Below are 25725 nucleotides of genomic sequence, written 5' to 3'. Positions count from 1 at the left end.
ATCTCCTTAAGTTATGAAGTTAAGGCTGATTTATATAACCAATCTAAAACCTTATATGCATGAACTTAAAGCTGATTGGCGAACAATTTCAGCGTTATCGATTCATAAGATGCAGTGCCAGTCTAGTTTTTGCAAGGCCTCCAGATGTGATGGTACGGTGTGATCGTCTATACTAGTGGTTAAGATTAGGCATTATGAAGAGATAAAATAAGAAATGAACTCAGCTGAATTATAGAAACACCTAGGTATTTAAGTCATGAGTTATTTACAAGTAATTAATTGGTACAGTACGTTGGGTGAACACGTAGACTTCTCGACCAGCTAACAGGTTTACACGGATTGAATTATAAAAAATTAATGTAAAATTTCAACTCCTCAAAATAGATATAATGAGTGGAGAGATTTGCTAATTTAGAACGTCCTGTTAGTGTGGAAAATCAGTTGATACGTGTATTTGCCTTATTTAGGCCATCGGTTTGAGACCAACCGGCATTCCTCAAGCACGGGGGAAATACCTACGCTGAAACTTCAGCCTTAATCCATGTTATGTGGGGCACAGCAATTGGACTCTCCTATTTCGCTGCGAAGCGTTTTTCAATTGCCTAGGTACGGAAACCTAGGTTCTTTTCAGTGAGCTCTGGGCTCGCCCCAAAACCATGGTATTTTTGTATATATATATATATTTGTTTGATTGATTGTCAATAAATTGGCCAATTTATTAGTTCGGAGAGTCCAGCTGTATAAAGACATGACGTGTTTGCTTTGTGCCGGAATCTCGCTGCTGGTACGTCACCAATCAACCATGTACCATATAATATCAAGCAAAGGAATTACAAAGTACAGCAAAACTAGTATTTTTATCTATTCAAAAACTCGGTGATTCACAAATTCAGCTGGCGTCGGTTTTAACAGATAATGTTACCTAAAATGCTGTTTGGGAAAGATCGGTACACAATAAAAAAAGGTACCTACCTGCCTCGCCATCTGTCCTCCGGAGGCAGCGTGTATTCCATTGTCTCGTTCAGGGTATTTTAGTAGGTAGATGAAATTTAGCTGTTACTCGAAAGTATCCTCGACAAGGTCCCTTTAAGGTGTCTTTAGCCTGGGATTCGAACCCAGCCAACCCTATTATCTTTAGTAGTGGAGAGCATTCTTGGTATATTAGTACTAATCGTTTTGTGATAATAAAAGTATAAGGAAAAACCATCGTGAGAATTTCACATAATGGTATAAAATACCATATGATGAAGGTAAACTTGATCGAGAGTTCTCTATGAAGTCCGCGCTCAGTAGTGAGCCGGTGAAAGCTGTTCATGTTGATGAAGACGATGTTTATACCGCGGTAGCTAGTAGTTTATAGCACACCACCTTATTTTAGCTATTGAGTAATTTTTCTACCAAATCTATAATTGTAACGACAAGTGTCATTCCATCAGACTGCATTAGACTGCTAATTCAATTTTATTCCCTATTTAATGCTGAATAAGAGCTAGTATTATAAATAGGTGCACTGCTGAAAAAAAAACCTAACCTAATTTTTACTTAATAATAGGAATTGTGATTGGTAAATAGGTCATATGAGAAAATCTTAATATTGGAGCTCAAGTTAGTTCGATACATGGTTTCTTCGTATCTTTGGCTTTGTTAATATTACAATACGATAGTCTAGCCTCCAAACAAATTGAATCTCCATTATTAAATGTCTAGGAAAATGTATCTAAATATAGCAAATAAAAGATGATAGTTATACCCAAGTGCATTTATTTCTGGTAAATAATTGTTTATTTACTCATACAGTTGAGTATTTAGAAAAAAAGAAGAGAAACTGAATTTATTATTTAGACTGGGAATTAAGTAACTTTATTACATTAATTAATTCCCGGCCGAACATTTGCTTCCTAAGCCATACTAATTATTGAAAGGGAAAAGCAAATATTCAAACAAAAAAAACCCTTTCGGCTTTATATAATATTATGTACACCATTTTATCTAAAATACACACATGCCCACATAATCAATAGAGATATTATCTATAATTCTTACTTCTATAATAAAGTAAATTTTAAGGACACACATTATGCGTAAATTATAATATATTCATTATTTATTCTAGATATATTTGAATCCTAGTTCCACAAAGAGAAATGTCCCATTTCTATAATTTTGGATGCAAATCTAATAGTTATACACAATATTGTAACACCTCCTAATATCCAAATAATAATATCATCTCTAATTTAGTTTGTAAAATAATTCTTTACTCAAGATTTTTGGAACTGATTTTCAAATAATCTAGTTTAAAATTAAATGTAAATTAGTACATCACCATATATCAGCTTCTGCTGGCCCGGATACACACTATTTTATTCTATTTATAATTTTTCTATTATTAACTATACAATTGCAATATATTTCTACACTTAATTAATATTCACTGTTAGGCTCTACTGCACGTTGAGCCAGACCTCAATCGAATGTCCCTCTCGGTCCCCCAGTGTAGACTTAAAACGTCCACACGGATATCTTTTGTTCACGCCCATGATCTGAAATGAAAAAAAAAACCAGCGAAATTTCGGTTTCTGATTGGTTCACTCTTGCGCACAGAATTACCCTGGCTGATGGCTAATTGGCTGAAAATAAAATGTATTTCGAACATCCCTTAATGGGCCGTACCTTTTGCTTTCTCACGCTCTTGCCTTGCCTAGACCACTCGCATAACACGTGATTACAATTTTGTACACTTGTAGAGATTTCTAAGTTAAAATTTACGACTTTTATCTAATTTATGACCGACCCTAACGCAATTTAGCTTTAGAGCAATTTATTTTGCCCTTTTGTTTTTTATACTTCCTTTCCTACAATTACTCAGAATCTTAACTAATTTATTTCTTTTCGTGCGAGATTTTTGTTTTTAAGAGCAAGGCTTCAAATTTCCGACAGTCATAAAACCGTATGACGGATGGCAAGGCCATCTCACGCTCCCCCAAAATAGATTTTTAATACACGCAGTAATCCCCTATTTTCATTGCAGCTGTACTAGTCGTTTCAAAATCTATTTTTTTTTTTTTTCTTATCTGTATTCGAGCGCTAGTCTTAAACCTCCCACGCCTATCTATTATACCCTCGGGCATGACCATAACTACTTAACTCAGGTATCTCTTTGTTTAGCGTACCCCAAACTACCTGTTCACTTTGTTTAGTGTACCCCAAACTACCTGTTTTCTGTTCCCTCCAGTACTCTGGTTTTACCTATCTTTCTAGTTATCTACATAGTACCTAAACAAATGAATGGCATTGTAGTTACCCTTAACTTTACTAGTATGAACGTCTATTAATGTATATACATTATTATATGGAACTGCCCCTATTATGTACGGTCCTTCATATAAGCGCATGAATTTTTTTTGTCAACTTTTTATCAGCATCTGACTTTGTAAAAGTCTTAAGTTTCACTAAATCTCCGATTTCGAATTGTATTAACTTATGATTTTTGTTATAATGTAATTGCCTACTTTCGGCCGCCTTATCTATGTTTTGTCGTGCCTGCTGTCGAATCTGTTCTAACGGTTCACCCTGTAAGTCTGTCCTCACCGATGAGTCAGTGTTGAAATCAGTCGATAGCAGAGTACGCTTTCCATATATAATCTCGTTTGGAGAATATCCCGTTGTAGTATGTATTACCTGATTATAACAATCTTCTATATCCGATAATAGATCTACCCATGAACGATGCGATTTGTCGCAATACGTCCTGAATAATCTACCTAACTCTTTATTAACCCTCTCTGTCGAATTTGGCCGCGGATTTCTAACAGATGTGTGCGTTAATTCGATACCTAGTTGGCGAATACCTAACTCGAAAACTTTTGAAGTAAAGTTCGCGCCTCTGTCTGAACATAATGTCTTAATTGTGACCTGCTTATGAAACTTTTTTACACAAGTTAAAGTAGCCTTCCCACTAGCCTGGCGTAGTGGGTATAGTCTGATTAACTTACTATAAGCATCTTGCATTACGAATATGTATTTAAAACCAAATCGTCCTGCCGGTAAAGGTCCAAAAATATCGCAAAAAACTCTCTCTCCTATTTCCTTCGCTATTACAGTTTTTATTGGCCCCGTGTGCGTCTCCAAAGCATGCTTTGACTTTTGACATGCCTCGCAAGCTCTTACAACACGACCTATTATACGAGACATATTTGGGAAATAATATTGACGTTTCATAAGAGCATAAACCTTGTATCGCCCGAAATGACCTACTTCTTCATGTATGCTAACTATCAAATCCCTTAGTATGTTCTCGGGAACATATAACCTTAAGATATCCCCTTTTATGTCTCTTCTATAAAGAATCCCTTCTTTAAGCACGTAGTACTTTGATTCAGAAGTGTCTGCTGTTTGCACGCGTCTAATTATCTCACTAGCAGTCTTGTCGCGACTTTGATAACTACCTATCTCTCTCCATCGCTCCCGCACTAATCGTCCTAATGATGTTTTAAATAGATTCATTTCAGGCCCCGTGACCTTGTTAGTTAATACATCGGTGGTCCCCTTTAAATGTCGAGACAATACGTCTGCTACAATGTTTAGTTTACCTTTCACATGTTCGACTGTGTAATTAAATCGCCCTATATAATGTACCCAACGTATCATCCTAGCGCTCAATAGTTTGCACGTCTGCAAGAAAATCAGACTTTTATGATCAGTCCTAATGACTAAATTCGCTCCTCTCAAATATGTTTCAAACTTTGACAAACTGAAAATGATGGCCCATAGTTCTTGTTCAGTAACTGTCCATTTGCGTTCTGTCTCTGTCAATGCTTTACTACAGAACCCTAATATTTGTTCTTCACCTGCTTCATTCAATTGATAGACATAACCCGAAACCCCCAAATTACTGCTATCGGTTTGTAAATAATAAGTTCCCTTAGGATTTGGGTGTACAAGAAGTATCGTGTCTATAAACAATTTCTTGACCCTTTCAAAACAATCGTTAATTTCCTCTGTCCATGACCATTTCGTATTTTGTTTTAATAGGTCACACAGTGGTTTAACCTCTTCGCTATATTTTGAAATAAATCTTCTGAAATAATTTATTAATCCCAGAAATCCTCGTAATTGTTTTATAGTCCGAGGTATAGGGAAGTCTAATATGGCTTTAACCCGTTCAGGATCCATACGTACCCCGTTAGTATTTACTATGTGTCCTAACAACTTTACCTCTACACATAAGAACCGACACTTCTCTAATCTTCCAGTTAAACCTGCGGTTTCTAATTTATCTAACACTCGATCTAAATGTTCTAAGTGTAACTTTATGTCCCCCGTAGTGAATATGACTATGTCGTCTAAATAGTTTACGCAAAACTCTCGTACTCCTACTAGGATATAATCCATTGCTCTCGAGAACCCTGCTACAGAAGTCTTTAAACCTTGAGGTAAAACATTATAAGTATACGTCTTCCCCATGAACGAGAACCCAGTATACTTCCTAGAATCTTTATGCAAAGGTATTTGAAAATAGGCATTATTCAAATCAATTAAACTGATATAATTTACTCCATGAAAGGATTGTAAAACCTCAGATGTGAGTGGAGGCGCGCCCGCGTCACCTACCATTTTCTTATTCAACTCTCGTGCGTCCAATAAGAGTCTTATTGATCCATCTCGCTTCTTAGTGAAAGTGAGAGGACTACAGTAAGGAGTCGCTTCCTGTCTGATCACGCCTAGTTTTTCTAACTCTTCTAATTCGGTTTTTACCTGTTCTCTATACGCCAAAGGTACCGGATAACTGTGTTTTACAAAAGGTGTTTCGTCTAATAGCTCAATAACGTGTTCGTACTTGTTTGTCAAACCTAAACCTACCGTAAATACCTTACAGTGTTTGTTTAACACAGGTAGTAATAATTCCTTTTGTTCATTACTTAAGTTCGCGTCATCTAATTTTAATCCCTTAAATTTCTCATTATCTAAATTCATGTCTGATACACTTTGTTCCACTGGCCTAGAGTTTTGATTTAATATTAAATTAATCGTGGCTGCGTTCGTCTCTCCCCCTAACCTTTCGATTTTGCAGTCCGAATTCAGCCTAACACAAGACCTAACGCCCATATGTTCAATAGTCAAAGTGTGTTCACCATTACAGTTCACTATTCCTTTTACCCGCTCTAACCAATCGTATCCTAGTATCAATGACCTAGGAAGACGTCGCATAACTAGTACAGGTGCTTCAACTAAAGTACTACCTAACTGAAACTCTATTAGCACTAACCGATTCGTGCTTTCACTTCGCGATCCAAACGCGCCTTGTATTTGAATTGCTGGAATAGCGATCTCTGGCAATGTCCCATGTTCTCTTAGAATAGAGTCGTACAATTCCCTAGTTATTCCACTAATCTGACTTCCCGTATCTATGAGTGCACTCATACTTCTTCCATACAATCTAACACATACTTCAGGTAACCTAGGTAAAGAATAATCAACACTCACATCGGTTTGTTCATCTAATTCATGATACATTGTGTACACATTCAAACCTCTCCTCATACAAGTTTCACAAGTCACGCCTAACTCATTACACTCTGTTACATTTTCAAACTGGTTTTCCAATAAGATTCCTATACTCCTAATTTCAAATTGACTACTATACTCGTTATAATCAACGCCGCCTCTTAATAACCGCTTAAGTCCCTTATCTCCGGTCCCCAAACTCTGTCCTGGCTTCCATCCACTATTAATTAAGATCCTATAGACTACACCTGTCCTTTCGTGATCTGAGGTCTTTCTGACGCCCGTGCCACACAAGACTAACTGACTTGACCTCGTTTGTGTTGGGCATTCTAGTTTTTTGATGAACCCTCCCCCACATTCTTAGACACAGTAAGATCCTCGCCCTCTTTTACGAACGTGATTGCCGGCCTAATTTGTTTAGTTTCGGATACCGTAGGTCTGTTAAAGTTAACCCTAGAACCTAATCGACCACGATAGCCGCGTCCCCTCGTCGAATTTCCCCTAGCTCTCCAACTTCTTGTTGACATTGTTGCTACAATAGGTCGTCTCGATGATGACTCATTGTATCGTCTACCTCTGTAATTATTACTAACAGTACCTCTCGTAATTTGCCTAGGTTTTTCAACAATATTTTGCTCTATGTTTCGAAGAAATTTCGCTCCGTTCATGATGTTAACTTCTTCTGTTCTAGTAAACCATAATCGCTGTATATCTATAGCATAATGTCGCATAATAGAATTGACCAAATCTCTCTCACTAAACGCAATAGTTAATGACTGCATTGATTCTGCTTGCTCAGCAAAATGTTCGGACATCGACATTCCCGAATCGCTTGAATATACCGCATTAATCAATTTATATCTTATAGATTCCTGAATTTGTTCGGTCCAATAATTTCGTCTAAAATCAATCTCGAAGTCAGCGAACGTAGTCCAGCCCTTCGAATACAAGTCCATAACCTTCCGAGCATGCCCCGAGATGCAACCTAACGCTATATCTATTTCGCGATCTAATCCATTTACCGCCCTTATATATTTCTTTAATCGTTTAAGAAAAACGATGGGGTTAGTGAATGGTTTTCCGTCGAAATTTGGTTTAGTTACTGACGGCTGTACAACATATAAATTCCGGGTCTCAGATAATGTACTTGTGCTCGCGGTTTCAAGATTCGACCCCTGCCTATCAGATTTTTCATTTTCATTAATCCCGTTCGACTCGTGTGAAGAAATGCTCGCGATTTCATTTGAACCGGTATTTGAATTTAACTGTTGTAATTTTGCTTCGAATTCGGTGATTTTTTTCAAAATCAACTCTAATGTAGCATTCCCTAAGGTCGTTGTTTGCTCGCTCGATTCTACGGTACTAACATCGCTTTGCCCCGCACCTACTTGCTTTGTTCTACGTCCTTTTCTACCTGAAGACATCTTTTTTTTTTCAATTTGACCCTATTTCTTTTACCTACCCAAGTGCCAACTTAAATTTTATTTGAATAACTTTCATAAGTCGCGAAGCCGTATTTTTAATACTAATATATTACTGTTACTAATTGCAATCACATGTTTGGGTCTGCTTCGATTATATGTATTCTCAGAGTTTGAAAAAAATTAAGTCTGAGAAATAAGCAAGGAATAATAGCTCGATCTCTGTAGTATCTTCTGAAAACCTGTAAATTTTACATTTATAAGACATACAGCTTATTTCTGCTCTCCTGCTCCCCCTATACATAAATAAATGTAAATGTACAACATATAAATATAAAACAACATGCAGTGTGTCCTTAAAACTTATAATTTATAAATAGTAATGTAAGTTTATAAATTTTTCTCTCTCAAATACCCAATCACAATTTCTACGTTGTGTTATTTTTATGTTAATGTAAATCTAGTCATATCGTTATTTCGAATACGTACATAGATCCCTGGTCACTCGGCATCAAATTTCTGTGATGGTACGGTGTGATCGTCTATACTAGTGGTTAAGATTAGGCATTATGAAGAGATAAAATAAGAAATGAACTCAGCTGAATTATAGAAACACCTAGGTATTTAAGTCATGAGTTATTTACAAGTAATTAATTGGTACAGTACGTTGGGTGAACACGTAGACTTCTCGACCAGCTAACAGGTTTACACGGATTGAATTATAAAAAATTAATGTAAAATTTCAACTCCTCAAAATAGATATAATGAGTGGAGAGATTTGCTAATTTAGAACGTCCTGTTAGTGTGGAAAATCAGTTGATACGTGTATTTGCCTTATTTAGGCCATCGGTTTGAGACCAACCGGCATTCCTCAAGCACGGGGGAAATACCTACGCTGAAACTTCAGCCTTAATCCATGTTATGTGGGGCACAGCAATTGGACTCTCCTATTTCGCTGCGAAGCGTTTTTCAATTGCCTAGGTACGGAAACCTAGGTTCTTTTCAGTGAGCTCTGGGCTCGCCCCAAAACCATGGTATTTTTGTATATATATATATATTTGTTTGATTGATTGTCAATAAATTGGCCAATTTATTAGTTCGGAGAGTCCAGCTGTATAAAGACATGACGTGTTTGCTTTGTGCCGGAATCTCGCTGCTGGTACGTCACCAATCAACCATGTACCATATAATATCAAGCAAAGGAATTACAAAGTACAGCAAAACTAGTATTTTTATCTATTCAAAAACTCGGTGATTCACAAATTCAGCTGGCGTCGGTTTTAACAGATAATGTTACCTAAAATGCTGTTTGGGAAAGATCGGTACACAATAAAAAAAGGTACCTACCTGCCTCGCCATCTGTCCTCCGGAGGCAGCGTGTATTCCATTGTCTCGTTCAGGGTATTTTAGTAGGTAGATGAAATTTAGCTGTTACTCGAAAGTATCCTCGACAAGGTCCCTTTAAGGTGTCTTTAGCCTGGGATTCGAACCCAGCCAACCCTATTATCTTTAGTAGTGGAGAGCATTCTTGGTATATTAGTACTAATCGTTTTGTGATAATAAAAGTATAAGGAAAAACCATCGTGAGAATTTCACATAATGGTATAAAATACCATATGATGAAGGTAAACTTGATCGAGAGTTCTCTATGAAGTCCGCGCTCAGTAGTGAGCCGGTGAAAGCTGTTCATGTTGATGAAGACGATGTTTATACCGCGGTAGCTAGTAGTTTATAGCACACCACCTTATTTTAGCTATTGAGTAATTTTTCTACCAAATCTATAATTGTAACGACAAGTGTCATTCCATCAGACTGCATTAGACTGCTAATTCAATTTTATTCCCTATTTAATGCTGAATAAGAGCTAGTATTATAAATAGGTGCACTGCTGAAAAAAAAACCTAACCTAATTTTTACTTAATAATAGGAATTGTGATTGGTAAATAGGTCATATGAGAAAATCTTAATATTGGAGCTCAAGTTAGTTCGATACATGGTTTCTTCGTATCTTTGGCTTTGTTAATATTACAATACGATAGTCTAGCCTCCAAACAAATTGAATCTCCATTATTAAATGTCTAGGAAAATGTATCTAAATATAGCAAATAAAAGATGATAGTTATACCCAAGTGCATTTATTTCTGGTAAATAATTGTTTATTTACTCATACAGTTGAGTATTTAGAAAAAAAGAAGAGAAACTGAATTTATTATTTAGACTGGGAATTAAGTAACTTTATTACATTAATTAATTCCCGGCCGAACATTTGCTTCCTAAGCCATACTAATTATTGAAAGGGAAAAGCAAATATTCAAACAAAAAAACCCTTTCGGCTTTATATAATATTATGTACACCATTTTATCTAAAATACACACATGCCCACATAATCAATAGAGATATTATCTATAATTCTTACTTCTATAATAAAGTAAATTTTAAGGACACACATTATGCGTAAATTATAATATATTCATTATTTATTCTAGATATATTTGAATCCTAGTTCCACAAAGAGAAATGTCCCATTTCTATAATTTTGGATGCAAATCTAATAGTTATACACAATATTGTAACACCTCCTAATATCCAAATAATAATATCATCTCTAATTTAGTTTGTAAAATAATTCTTTACTCAAGATTTTTGGAACTGATTTTCAAATAATCTAGTTTAAAATTAAATGTAAATTAGTACATCACCATATATCAGCTTCTGCTGGCCCGGATACACACTATTTTATTCTATTTATAATTTTTCTATTATTAACTATACAATTGCAATATATTTCTACACTTAATTAATATTCACTGTTAGGCTCTACTGCACGTTGAGCCAGACCTCAATCGAATGTCCCTCTCGGTCCCCCAGTGTAGACTTAAAACGTCCACACGGATATCTTTTGTTCACGCCCATGATCTGAAATGAAAAAAAAAACCAGCGAAATTTCGGTTTCTGATTGGTTCACTCTTGCGCACAGAATTACCCTGGCTGATGGCTAATTGGCTGAAAATAAAATGTATTTCGAACATCCCTTAATGGGCCGTACCTTTTGCTTTCTCACGCTCTTGCCTTGCCTAGACCACTCGCATAACACGTGATTACAATTTTGTACACTTGTAGAGATTTCTAAGTTAAAATTTACGACTTTTATCTAATTTATGACCGACCCTAACGCAATTTAGCTTTAGAGCAATTTATTTTGCCCTTTTGTTTTTTATACTTCCTTTCCTACAATTACTCAGAATCTTAACTAATTTATTTCTTTTCGTGCGAGATTTTTGTTTTTAAGAGCAAGGCTTCAAATTTCCGACAGTCATAAAACCGTATGACGGATGGCAAGGCCATCTCACAGACTTCAGCGATATTTTAATGAGTAAAGTTTAATTTTCTAGCTTTTGGCAGACCAGAAAGCGTAAAATCGAATTGTCGAGTCCATTTATCTAATTTTTAAAATCTTTTTAACCGACCTTAATAAAAGGAAAAGGAAAAACGATACTAAGAGTAAGAAAAGACGAAGATTTTACGTTAAACTGTGAAAATCTAGACGTATTTGGGCGGTCCGAGGTACGATTCTGAGTACTTTCGTACTGCTAACTTTTCAGAGTTAAGTGCGTTCTAAGCAACTAAAAATATCACTTTCAGAACACCTGCATGCCTGACAGTTCGTCTTAATATTTGTGTGAAGTTTACACTTGGTTTAGACTTTAGATGGCCTTATCATTCTGAGAAGACACACGTTTTCAATAGTAGGTCGACGGCAGGTTGAGATAATAATGATTTCGTTTAAATAGTTAATATACCCAGTTTATATAGGTACCTACCTACATTGAAATCATACCCATTAAAAATGTTATACCTACTTATTTCTATGATTTATTTTACAATGTTACCTATTATATCCATGCAACAAAAAAACTCTTCTTTTATCTTAATTTTTCAACCTACATTTAGTAAGAGTAACTTTATCATAAAAGCATAGAGTTGAAGATCGTTTGCACGTTTATGGGCTTTAAGGGTTGATTTTTCTGTAGAATTTTGAACTCTGTTGCATTAGTAATAGAGTTCATTTATGGCCTATCAGCAATCCCTGCGTTATCGATCGGAAGATGCACCCCGAGCTAATGCAGTCTAGTGTTTGTTAGGTATTTCTCCCTCAGACCTAAAGTAGACAGACTGGGTGTAACCTTCGGCAATTTGTAGTACACATTCCATTTTTTTAGGGTTCCGTACCTCAAAAGGAAAAACGGAACCCTTATAGGATCACTTTGTTGTCTGTCTGTCTGTCTGTTAATACCTTGCGTGCCAGCTTACGAGCACCTAGCATGCCATTCACTGGCACGTGTGTGACGGGCTTTTACTATCAGATGAGATCGCTGTCAGTCACTTTTAACCGTATAAAAAACCGGCTAAATGCGAGTCAGACTCGCACACCGAGGATTCCGTACTCGGGTGTTTTTTCGGACATTTTGCACGATAAATCAAAAACGAATATGCATAAAAATAAATAAAAATCTGTTTTATAATCTTCAAGTAAAGCCTTTTCATATGATACCCCACTTGATATAGTTATCTTACTTTGAAAATTGAAACACATTTAAATTTTTTTTCTGTGATGTAACCATAAATTCACTTTTCGGATTTATTCCTTTACTTGTGCTATAAGACCTAGCTACCTGCCAAATTTTTAAGATTCTAGGTCAACGGGAAGTACCCTATAGGTTTTCTTGACAGACACGACAGACGGACAGACAGACAGACAACAAAGTGATCCTATAAGGGTTCCGTTATTCCTTTTAAGGTACTGAACCCTAAAAATCAAAGAGTGCACCAGAGACTTCTATAACAGGAGCCTATGAGGGGCATTCCCCATTCTGTGCACAGTAAAATCCTCACAAAATGAAAACTAATTTAATCATTTCCAAGCTAACAAAAAAAAAGAAACAGCCAACATTATTAAAGAGCCGTCTATATAAACTGAAGGTAGTTTAAACAATTTCAACTAAAATGTACGAAAGGAACAGGATTTATCCCCGGCAAAGTTCTGCAGCTTCATTTATCGATTTTGCTCCGTCTGGGCTACTGGCTGCCGTAATGTCATCCTTAGAGGCGCATTTCCGGCTCTATTTAAACTACAATAAAGCATAAAATTGCTTAAACGTTCGTATGAGCATTATTCTATGGATAGATAAACCTATGCACGTGTCTGAAACCCTGGACCCGGATGCGATGCATACGATATTGTACTAGAATTTAAATTGTATTAAGTAAGTACCATATAGGGTACTTATCTTTTAATGATATTAAGTTGTAAGGTTGCTAAAGCGTCTTTTACTTTTCCGATATTAAACTGGTTTTGTTTTCTCGTGGTTCCAAAACATAGGACTTTCATACAAAGCTGCGATCGCATTTTGTAAATCCTTTCTAAGCGATGCCTTACCTACATCTTTCAAGTTTGTATTACTTTTTTGTTATTCAAATAAAACCACTACAATTTTGTGATTAATAGATGTCACGACCCTCACAAATGAGAAACAAGTGTAAATTAAAAATTTATAACACCCTCGACGAGTGAAGGTTACAGTAACTAGAAAAGAGCTGATAACTTTCAAACGGTTGAACCAATTTTCTTGGATTATAGCTAAGATCACTCTCGATCAAGCCACCTTTCAAACAAAAAAAAAAACTAAATTAAAATCGGTTCATTAGTTTAGGAGCTACCATGCCACAGATACACAGATACACACGTCAAACTTATAACACCCCCTCTTTTTGGATCGGGGGTTAATAATATGATTCATAGAGAAAGAGACCCAATTCCTACACCAAGTGATCAATTTACCATTTTGAACGGAGTTTTGAAATGCATCCGCATGAGATGGGCCATCATTAGTTGGCAATCCGGATAATCGCAATCCGAATAACTGAGGCCCGGTTAAACGAGTCTCCGAGTCGAGTATTATGAGACGGGCCTGACGGGCCTTGGATTAGATTGACTGATGCTGTAGGTAGATGCAAAAACATTGCGTTAAAATTCTTTGAGCATCATGCATCATTCGTATCTCTTTGACACAGAGTCGACGAGGCTAATTAGGAAATGGATTTTGCGACTCTTACGTCTCTACTATTTCACAATCATGTATCTTTGTATCTATCCCTGACTGTTTGTGTTATTACTTATTAGCTATACCTTCATAACATACATACATATAACAAAAACTAACTTCATACCCAGATTGATTCTTGTACGTTTTACATAACAAGTTGGTAGGAACCTACTTAAGTTAGTAACAACACAGCTAGGCAACATAATAGATTTTTAAGTCATACTTACATCGTAGTAAGTTACATAATGTGGTTTGTAAGTAAGTACATTACTCGTTAGCTATCAGTGCGAAGAATGAGGGGCGCAAAGTTCAAGGAGATTGGGTTCATGGTCTCGTTTTATTGCCCTTCCTTAGGCTGCTTTTCCAACAGTCATGCTAAGCTACGTTGCTATGTAATGTGTGAAATATCCAACCATCATATTCAATGCTGCAGGTAGCTAGCATTGGTAGAAATGGGTTTAACGAAGCTATGGTTTTTGTATAGACGGATGCGCGCTATGGCTTAGAGCTACGGGATTGATGGGAGCTACGGATGGGAGCTACGGATGCGCGAGTGTTGTAGCCCCATGCTCTCCCTACCGTCGATGCATAGCTTAGCTCGACTCGCTCATTTATCTCGCACAGCTATTTCGCGACGGCGCATCTTCATAGCCTAAGCAATAGTGCCGTTTAGCAATAGTGGAAACGGTCACAAAGTTTACGTAGCTTCGCTTTCACCTCCTCACAGCACATATCTGGTGGAAAAGCAGCCTTACAAAGGTACATAATTTCAGTAGGTACTATTACCACAACTTAAATGTAAGTGCATAGTTTGGAACATTGGAGCAAGACTGCCTTTCAAGTGTGTTCAAGAACTATTCGACCTAGTTACTCCTTTACCAGTATTTTTGGTATTAAAGACATAGGTTAAAGGTTTTGCTTAAGTGGTGATAGCCTAAGCCTCAAGTTAAAACCTATTCGGGGTTCAATCTGGGAACGCGTCTCTAACATTTCAGAGTTTTGAGCATTTCAAGCAATTAAATATCGCTTGGTTTTAGGTTGAAGGAAAATATCGTGAGGAAAATCTCATGCCTGAGTTTGCTACTAACTAATATCATAGTAAAATCATCAGCTAAATTCGGGGTGATTCTGGCGAATCATGAACAGTGTTTCAATAAGGCACTAGGTCCTATTAAACATATTCTACTTTTAAGAGTACTTTCTCGTGGGATTTATAAAAACCTAAACCCACACCAAAGAAATTGCGGGCATTTCTTACACTATTTGGTTTTTATAAATAGCTTGCTCACGGGCATTAATCTATTTAGTACAGAGATAGCTTGCATCCCGAAAATTAATATAGGCTACTTTTCATCCCGGAAAATCAGAGTTTCCACGAGATTTTTAAAAACCTAACCGCGGTTCAAGTCGCGGGCATTATGTATTTTTAACATAAACCGTAAAAAAATGTGGAAGGTATTCATACAATTAAGCTTTAAAGTCACCGAAGCAAACCGGTGGATAATTTAGAAAGGAAGATAAAATTATTCTTTCCGAAGCTCCTCGCGTGTGACGCTTGGCGCGACTCCAAGTGTGAGCTTGAGGGGGGTGATGTAACAATATAACATCGCATTTCCTATTTCCACGGAAGTCTATTATAAAATAGATTATTATAAGAATTTTCGCCTTAGCTTGTGCCTCCATTTTAGCCAGTCAGCTTATAATTTGACAGGCAAGTCTTTATAGCGTCGATTTTCTTTGCAAAAATCATCAATCACAGTTTACAATGAACTGAGTTCTATAAATAGTGTAACCAAAACGAAGACAGGTGATAGTACTGATGATTACTGATAAGATACCATAAAAAAACTACTTGTTTTAAATCCTGCATTTTTTTTAAAGTTCACAATATATTGCAAATAAAACATCTGGCTGATGCTAGAGGTCAACGAACGTTCCATAAATAGGTCACTCAAAGTCAATGCCTCGTCGTAGGTTAGGCATTGACCCGTGTTTTGCACGTTATTCATTGAGGGTTTTGAAAAATACTAAATCACTAAATATACAAAATGGGGCAAATGGTTATTGGCATTGGATTGTGTTGTGGTATAGTAACGCTAAGTTTTTGCTAGAGTTCTGCTTAGACTCTGTATATAGAACTCAGTTCATAGTTGCCACTATGGGCTCTTTCACAATACTTGCGGTGCGACGTCTCATCATAAAATTCTATGACAACGCATAACGCATCGTGGGTATCATGAGAATCGCAAGAGGTGCGACGTCGTACCTGCGATACGATGTCGGACCGCAATAATTATTGTGAAAGAGCCCTATGGGTCTCAAATGTTCAGAGTCTTTCAGGGGTGATGGAGAGCTATGCTTGGAGTTTCTCTACGTGATCAAATCAGAAATGAGAAGATCCGGAGGACAACCAAAGTATTGACATAACTCAGTCGGTTGCGAAGCTGCCCGTCTAGCATGGGCAGTAGATAAAAATTATATCCCCGATTATATCCACTGATTTCTATGACATCAGCGGATATAATCGGGGGATATAATTTTTATCCACTGCCCATGCTAGCTGGGCTGAAGTGGCTTTGTGCAGGACACATAGTTCAAAAACCAGTATACTTTAGGGTCCCAAAGTGCTGCGATGGCGACCCTGCACTGGTAAGTGCAGCGTTGGAAACCCCACCTAAAAACTGAATTTCAGCAATATCTTTTATTCATACAAAGAGAAAAGAGACGGTTTTGGGTACGTTACATCAGCCCCTGTTCAAACTTACATATTTGGAGTGGCGCCAAGAGTTGTGAAAAAATTTCGCTCTTTTAAAAATCATCGTTTTTAGTTGGCGCTAAAATTAAACCGTCAAAAATTGGCAGCCATTTTACTCAAGCACTTTAAGGAACTTTAAATTATGATTGTTATATTCTTCGTTAGTAAAAGATGTTGCTTCCACACAATTTAGTATAATTGCCTGGAGTTAGTAAGTTTGTTTTACACACTGTTTGTGTAATGGCAAATCTTAAATTCTTTTGGGGCCGTAATAATTATAATAATAAATACTCAGCCCCCATAAACGATTTCTGTACTTTGCACAGACGACATAACCTCAACCGAAATAGGTACATAAATCGATAAATCATCCACTGCGCAAGTTTAAGATCAGAGTTATTTTTACGTAATGTATGTATGTTTAAGTAATTAAATATCACTTCGCGAGGAAACCTGCATGCCTGAGACTTCTCGATGTTCTCAAAGGTGTGTGAAGTCTGCCAATCCGCATTGGTTCAGCGTGGCAGACTATGGTCGCCCTCATTCTGAGAGGAGACCCGTACTCAGTAGTGGGGCGGAAATGGGTTGATCATGATGATGAATGTATGTCCCATGAATCAAGGCGTCATTGGAATATTGACATGAGGTACTGAGTAGGAGTAGTACGATTGAGGAAGTTCGACCAAAAAGGCTATGTTCTCTAATAGATCTTTTCAGTCAGTTACTATATTTTAAGTATCCTAGTAGGGGAGAGTGGGGCCACTAGTTCCGATTTTTAAACAAACTTAAATATCACGAAGAAAATGTGCTATTTAACATAATTAAGATATCATAAGATAAGATATCTGTCTTAGTCAGAAAGTAACAACTTGCCCCTACTTGGGATAAATTGTTACAGAGCTGGGGCAAGTTAGATCTACTAAAGTGATAGTTCATAAAGAGAGCCATTTTTAACCCACTTCAAAAAAAGGAAGAGGTTCTCAATTCGTTGGAATCTTTTTTACTATGCACTGAGGACATTTTATCTCTTTTCTTTATAGAGTTATTTCAATCGGTACAACCTACCCCGGTTACTTTTAGCCCCGCTCTCCCTACTTAGCTCTAAGTACGAAGCAGCTTCAAAGTAAGTGGGCAAATACAAAAGTTTCCAGTATCTAGTTCTGGTTCTCATGAAAGATTATGGAAAAGACGCGATGTACAAAGAGTGTCAGACGACGCTGAAGTAATGGATTACGCGCTTCAGAACATATCTAATCCACTCCACACATAGATACTCACTTTGTCTACACGCCAATACATCTATGTAGGCTAAGTAGCTAGGTACATACACAACTACGCTCACATATCTAATCCATCTATGGATCTATGGATGGATAAGCTGATGCTAGCGAATTCGTCCACGTGGATTTAGGTTTTAAAAAATCCCGCGGAAATTTTTTGATATTCATAAGATAAGGAGATAAAATGTAGCTTGAGTCATTATAAAGAAAATATTTCATTCAATCATACTTTTTACTTTTGAATCCACCTGCCATTATCCAGGTCTTTAACTATAGCCATGCTATACCCATCCAAAAAATCACGTCGATCCGTTGCTTTGTTAGGACTTGATTGAAGGGGACACCAATAAATCAATAAACAAACACACTTTCACATTCATAAAACATCTGACTGACGCTAGAGGTCAACGAACATTCCGTAGGTCACTCGAAGTCAATGCCGCGTCGTAGGTGGGGCATTAACCCGAGTTTTGCACGCTATACAATGCGGGTTTGAAAAATACTAAATCACTCAAACTACAAGATAAGACAAATGGTTATTGGCATTGGATTGGGCTAACTGCTATAAGGTAGCATAATAAATAACGCTAAGTTTTTGCTAGCGGTCTGGTTACTGTATAAGATTGAAGGTGCACTTACCCAACAGTGACATCAAAAATATTGCTGCCAACAGAGCTGGAGACGGCCATGTCCCCGAAGCCCTTCCTGGCGACGATCACAGACGTGATGAGGTCCGGCACGGAGGTCCCCGCGGCCAGGAGCGTCAGCCCCATGACCTCGGGGGGCACGTACGCCGCCGCCCCCACTAGGTTCGCCCACCACACCATGAGGTAGGAGAAAAACGCTATCCATACTATCGATCCTATAAATGTTATAGGATAAAACTTCTTCCCTGGAAAGAGAATGAAAATTTTTGTATTACTATCACTCACACTGCTAAAATTTTTAACTTGTTACATATATATTATTTTAGGACTGATTCTTTGCGAAAAAAGAGCCAATCCTTAATGTTTTTATTTTAGAAATTGATTTCATATCGATCAATTTCAGTTCTAGCATTTCATACCTAGTTCAAAAATGCGTTAGACGTTGCACCTGCGTAAGTAGTTACAAAATGCAGACGATAATATGTCCGAGTAGATTATTTAATAACGCACCAAAGCAGAAACAAATGAAACGCGGAAGAATTTTAACAAACAAAAGTTCAAACTTAGTTTCGAGTAAAAATATGAATTAATAAGGCCACAGTAATAATATTAGGTAAACCTAAGAAGAATGGCCACTACGAAATTCTCGTAATACTCTTTCAAAGCACTAAGGGATCAGAAGCAAACCAATACATCAAACTCTAGATAACTGACTTATTTTATTATTCACGCTGTTTCATATTCTGACTAAGAAAAATGCTGAAGAATACAATACAATTCGTATAACACTGATAAAGAGAACACGAAGCTCGATAAACGGACGCCAGTTAACTATCATCCATAGTATTCTTTTATACCGTAAACATTCTAACAAATCCTCGCAAACTCCCCAGAGATTCCTCCTCGAAATCCGTTGTTTCCCCGGAGTCTAATATTCTCGATAACTTATAAATGGCTCTTGCAATAAAACTTTTCTTTTTCGAGGTTAGAAGATTGTTATAAAAGATACGAAAGATCTTATTGCTTGAAAATTTGTGCTGATTGTACTTCCGGTTTTGAGTGCATAAGTTTTCTTGGAACTACAACTCATTATGTTTTCTTCGCTGAAGGAGAAAATCTTGGGGAATTGCATACCTATTATATTTCTGCGGAGCAATTCAGTCCTCCGCTTTATTCTGACTGAGACAGTATTGCGAATTTATAGTACACTTGTTAAAACTTCATACTTTAGCAAATAGCTGAAACTCCTCCAGTTTCAACCAAGCAGAAGGATAGGTAAGATTGCAATTTAAACTACATTTTATAGTTAAACTATGGGCGTTCCCTTATAAATGCACGAGAAAGATGATTGCCAGATGTCCAAGCACTGATATAACATTGAGAAGACAATGACGACGAGAGAAACATGACTACTAGCAAGAGTAATTAACGATCTAGTACGTTGTACGTAACTATTCTACTGAGTTTTCTGGCTTTTAAAGCAGTTTATAATGTTTTGGCTCAACTAAAGATTATTACCAAAAGATGTGTGTGTGTGATGTGAAATATGTTCTGGCTTATCCAATAGAGGATCATGAGATCTTTGGTTTGAGCCCAGGTTGGGCCAAAAAGTCACTGTTAAGAAATTCTTAGTAGCAACCTGGAGTTGGGAGGTTTTAGGCTGAGATCTATAGAGCGCACTTTGACTTTGCTCAGACTTAAGACACTATTAAAACGTGACAGCGTTATACTGCTAACATAAATCTGTCTCGTTTTAACTGAAACTTAACAGGGCTCTCTCCGTCACGCGTTTCATACAATCGTAGTTCCAATTTCATTTCAATATTAAGCAACCAAAGTCCATGAAATTTTGCAGACATATTCTAGAAACTAATATCTGTGTCTGTGGTGTTTTAGATTTTTCTAAAAATATGTAGTTTTAAAATTACAGGGGCTCAAAGATTTGTATGTAAATTTTTAAGACCGTGTAACTTTGAAACCGAATATTTTAACAGAAATCTGGAAAACCACAGACATAGATATTAGTTTCTAGAATATATCTGCAAAATTTCATGGACTTTGGTTGCTTAGTATTCAAATGAAATTGGAACTACGATTGTATGAAACGAGTGACGGAGAGAGAGTGAAAGTGCCATCTATAGATCTCAACAGTACACTCGATGCGACAAAAAGCACATTATATAAAACAGGCCTTGCGTTTATAAAATGTTGCCTTTGGATGGATGGAAGGCAAATACTTATGTTAAGACTGAGTCGTGAGATTTTGCCTTCCATCCATCGAAATGCAAATAGAGAGAGTTCGCACCATGTTTTCGCAAACACTTGTACACTATAATATTTCTTGTCTGGTTATTTTCCGTTCAGGATTCAGGTTCGGTCAGGATTCAGAAGTAGTGGTTACCTCTCGGCGTCCTCGTGTCCGGGAGGGTCATCCAAAGTGGGAAGACAATGGGAGCGACCAACAGGTACGTCAGCCTTTTGCGGAAGCCGGAGGGCCACGACATGTCCAGCGGCGTCGTGTCGTCCTCCAGGTCTCCAATCTGCAACAATATTATTCACTGACTTTTTTCATGTACGGCAAATGAGATTGCAAATGTGACTACTGAGGCTATCAAACTACACCTCTGGTTAGCCCACACTCTCTCACTATTGGCTGTAATGCATAGTTGCAACAAGAATACCATAAATACAGCCAATCAGAAGATTTGAGACTGCACCAATGTGATCTACACAACTTTTCTAATAGTTTAGCACTCCTAAGGGCCCAATGTATATACTTGTATCATTATAGCAGTATGAGTTAATCGCAGACAATCGTAGGTCCAGCGAGTTGAGTCCCTATGAAAAAGGACCCTGGATAGGTTCGAAATTCGTTGGGCTAACATTGACTTACGAGTAGATACGTGAGTAAAGCCGTAAAAACCTATACTTATAATCGTAGACACCTTTTTCGGACCACTTTATTAAATGGCGTACAATCAAAATATCGAATACCAAGAAATTGAGCCAATCACGATTTGTCTGAGAAAATAAAATGTCGAACATCTGGTGTGAGCATCCTATGAGCACGATAATCTCCAAATAAATCTCAAATCATTTGTTATCACAGCCGATCCGTAACCGCAGTCGAAAATATGTCACAAGAGGGGATATATTTGAGTTATGATACTTAGAAAAGGATGAAACTGGTTTTCTCGTAGACTCTATGTATTTAGAGATCTAAAAATGGGTCAAGAATAGATCCATATTACAAAGAGAAAAGTTCAGTAGTTCAGTAGTTCCAGAGTTGGAACTACTGAACTAGTTGGAACTCTGGAACTACTGAACCAATTTCAATAATGATGAAATCATTAGAAAGCTACTTTATCCAGAAGTTACATAGTCCTATACATAATATATGTAAGTCGGGCGGATCAGTTAGTTATAGCACAGAATATATTATAATAGTACAATACTAGTAAAGGATAGTTTTATATTCCAAAGCATAGTAACGGAGTGGGGTGCAGCCGAAGCCCAGCATCTTTTTTTTACTTAAAAACAACATAAACTCAGCTTTATTCACTTTGTTATACAGTTTACATAGGTTTAATGAAAATTTTCTATATACTAGCTCTTGATGCTACTGCTAGGTTTTCCAGTTGACTGTAACATTGCTATTGTCCTGACAGTAAGATCAGTCAGTATATGTGTTCCTTTTAGGTATAAGGACATCAAGCAAGTAATTAGATAATAACAGGTGGTAAAGGTTACTCTTTGAACGTCAATAAAGCACAAGTGTAAACTAAAAATTTATAACACCCCCGACAAGTGAAGGTTACAGTAACTAGAAAAGAGCTGATAACTTTCAAACGGCTGAACCGATTTTCTTGGATTATAGCTAAGAACACTCTCGATCAAGCTACCTTTCCAACAAAAAAAACTAAATTAAAATCGGTTCATTAGTTTAGAAGTTACGATGCCACAGACAGATACACAGATACACACGTCAAACTTATAAGACCCCTCTTTTTGGGTCTGGGGTTAAAATGGCATGCACAAATCCGGATTTCTTGACATAGAGCCAAAATTTTATCTTTAATCTTAATCGTAATATACTTTAATTGCCTGATAAACAATTAGATCTACGTGCAGTTCGATCCTAGACTCCAAGATAGGTAATCTCCTGTAAAAACCATCTTGCAGTCTCTTTACAACACGCATGTGCAAACCCCTATCGGGATGACTGCTTGCCAGCATTATTTGGCACGTGACCAAAGAGGCTTACAAACTTCGTTCCCAAATAGCGTCGGTAAACACGTCACATTATACGCCACCCTTTGCAGATCCCTGTGGAATCTTGTTGGGATGATCGCTAAACTTTTGAAGGATCGACCTCAAGTTTTAGACTATCGTTTCGCGCACATGTTTCATTGACAGACGTGTTCGCAAACATAAAAGCTAAGTTTTGTTTACTTGTCGTTGTAGAACTATTTTATATTATAAGGGTTCTAACGCACCTCTAACTTTTTGGAGTTTATATCACTTTAACGGTGAAGGAAAATATCGTGAGAAAGCCTGCATGTCTGAGTGTTCAATAATCTTGGTTGAAATGTTTAACACTATGAATTTAACTTTGTAATTTAATTTAATTTTATTTTAATTTAACTAAGGTACTAATTAGTAATATGTGGTTAACGTAGTTTTACTTCATTATTCTACTATATTATTTTTAATTACTGCGTGCTACTGTTTGTTAATCCAAATAAATAAAATAAAAAAATGTTTTTGCTGTCCAGTTAAATCCAGTGAATCTCTTCTATATTATATCTCCTTCTATCTAGAAATTCTATCGCTTCTTTATTCCAATTTTGAACTGGTACGTGAAATTTCTTTTAACTCTCTTCCAACTACTCGTTATCTATAAGAATACCATCAAACATTTCACTGTGAAAATAAATAATTCTTATTTCTTCTATAATACCTAACTAGATGTCGCTTAGACACTTTGTCTCTCCCATCACCATTCTGTCTACAAGAGTACCTTTAAAAATTATACTGTAGAAATGAACAGCTCTTACTTCTTCTATAGCATCTAACTGGACGTCCGCGAGACCTCCATTGGGGAGGTCAAGGGGCGTCTCCTTGGCCTGGGCAGCCGCCGCCGAGTTCCTCGCGGCCGCCGCCCCGGCGCCTCCTGCCGTCGGCTTGGTCGCCTCCAGCAGCACCTTGAGTGAAGCGATCGCGTGCAGTTGCGTCGCCTTCTCGTCTACTTTACCTGGGAACAACGTTACTGTTATAATAAGTAGAGTCTTTCAAAGGTTTTGCACTTCAAGGTCACATTCTACAAACTCTGGTGCTCAAGATTTGCCCTGAATAAATCTGTGTAGGCTCTGAAGTGCTTCAAGTGATCAGTTTAAAAAAAACTAAGTTAAAAAATATTTATTTCATGTAGGTACCTACGCCAATATGCGGCTGATTTGGGATTATTCGCTAACTCAGTGATCATCACTTAACAGGACTCTCTCCGTCACTTACTCCATACAATCGTAGTTCCCATTTCATTTGAATATTAAGCAACCAAAGTCCATGAAATTTTGCAGACATAGTCTAGAAACTAATATCTGTGTCTGTGGTGTTTTAGATTTTTCTAAAAATATGTACTTAGTTTTAAAATTACAGGGGTTCAAAGATTTGTATTTTTCTTTAAAAAAAGGCCCAACTCTGTGCTCGTTTTTCTAGACAACGAAGCAATTTAATGAAATTTGGAAAAACCACAGACCTAGAAAATTTAATGAATATCATGCAGTAAAAAAATTATCGTTATATATTTTATATTGTTATAATTATGTTGGAACTACGAAAACCAGAAATTACACCCAGAAATCTTGAAAATTTCGTGCTGTCTCGATTTCTGCAAGAGGGGTGGTGAGGTGCGGGGGACGACCAACCCCCGACGGTGACGGGGGGCGGAAACTGACAGTCTAAACTGGTCTAAACACACGGGCCACATTTAAACTACACCCGACTCTAAACTTGTCGATAGGTCTAACTAAATACACTGGTACATTTCAACTTGCGTTAGACGTATGCGTTACCTACTCAGACGTTGCCTGTAGATAAAAATATGTCTCATGTTTGCTGGCAATAGCGCATGCATCAAACCCTGCAAGTTGCACCTATTCCTCACGCAATACGCAATTCCTCACGCAATACGCACAGCTTTTTAATATTATAATTTTTGACAATGTATACTATATGTAATGCCATATCACAGGTCACTCTCTGATTTATTGCTAACAATTTACTTCCAAATCAATTCCAAATGCAAAGAAATCTAAGTGTGTTCAATTCACACTGCCCAATACCAGGACCTTAAATGACATAAATTCATTGATTAATAATCATATGTTGAAAATAAAGGAGAACCCCGTGTTTCTCGGTATAACGTTAGATGCAAAGCTTCTATGGAACACCCACATATCGACACTTGATGGTAAACTCAACTCTGCTGATTACACTGTTAGAAAAATTCGACAGGTACTGACGTGGAAACTGCAAAAATTGTATATTTTGCCTATATTCACTGTATTATGTCTTACGGACTCTTGCTATGAGATAAAGCGATAGATATTGAGAAAAAAATGTATTACAGAAAAGGACAGGACGTGCAATTTATAATTTAAAACCGCGCGCTGCCATACAATAAAAATATAAGGAAATAAGTACCTTATCTATTTTCTTATAGTAGCTTTTAAATATATTTACAACTAGCTAATGCCCACAGCTTCGCTCGCGTGGATTTAGGTTTTTGAAATCCCGATCCTTTCATTTCCCAGAACAAAAGTTGCCTCTCCGTAATAGCCCGTCCCCGGGATGCAACTTGTTTCTGTATCACGTAAGAACATTTAAACGGATGATCCTTTTCAAATCCCGAGGGATCACCAGGATTTAGGAATGCAATTTCTTACAGCATCAGGGTTAGGTCAACGACAAAGTATTTACTTGGTATAGATACCTTCAATATCAATTAA

General features: G+C 37.1%; 1 protein-coding gene across 4 annotated transcripts in view; it reads right to left on the bottom strand.

Moving 5' to 3' along the window:
• The window catches only part of LOC123875736 (sodium/potassium/calcium exchanger Nckx30C), a 97737-nt gene that overhangs the window by 4554 nt on the left and 67458 nt on the right, over positions 1–25725 (bottom strand). For all 4 annotated transcript variants that reach the window (XM_045921753.1, XM_045921754.1, XM_045921755.1 and 1 more), the window contains 3 exons: positions 23773–23969; positions 21117–21255; positions 18708–18960 (listed from right to left, as the gene is read on the bottom strand). In XM_045921753.1, the coding sequence (XP_045777709.1) occupies positions 18708–18960; positions 21117–21255; positions 23773–23969 (589 nt within the window). The remainder of the gene's footprint in view (positions 1–18707; positions 18961–21116; positions 21256–23772; positions 23970–25725) is intronic.

Source organism: Maniola jurtina, chromosome 20, assembly GCF_905333055.1.
Source record: "Maniola jurtina chromosome 20, ilManJurt1.1, whole genome shotgun sequence".
Classification (NCBI taxonomy): Eukaryota; Metazoa; Arthropoda; class Insecta; order Lepidoptera; family Nymphalidae; genus Maniola; species Maniola jurtina.
Note: the sequence above shows the minus strand (reverse complement) of the source record. Positions and strands in the feature narration are given on the sequence as shown.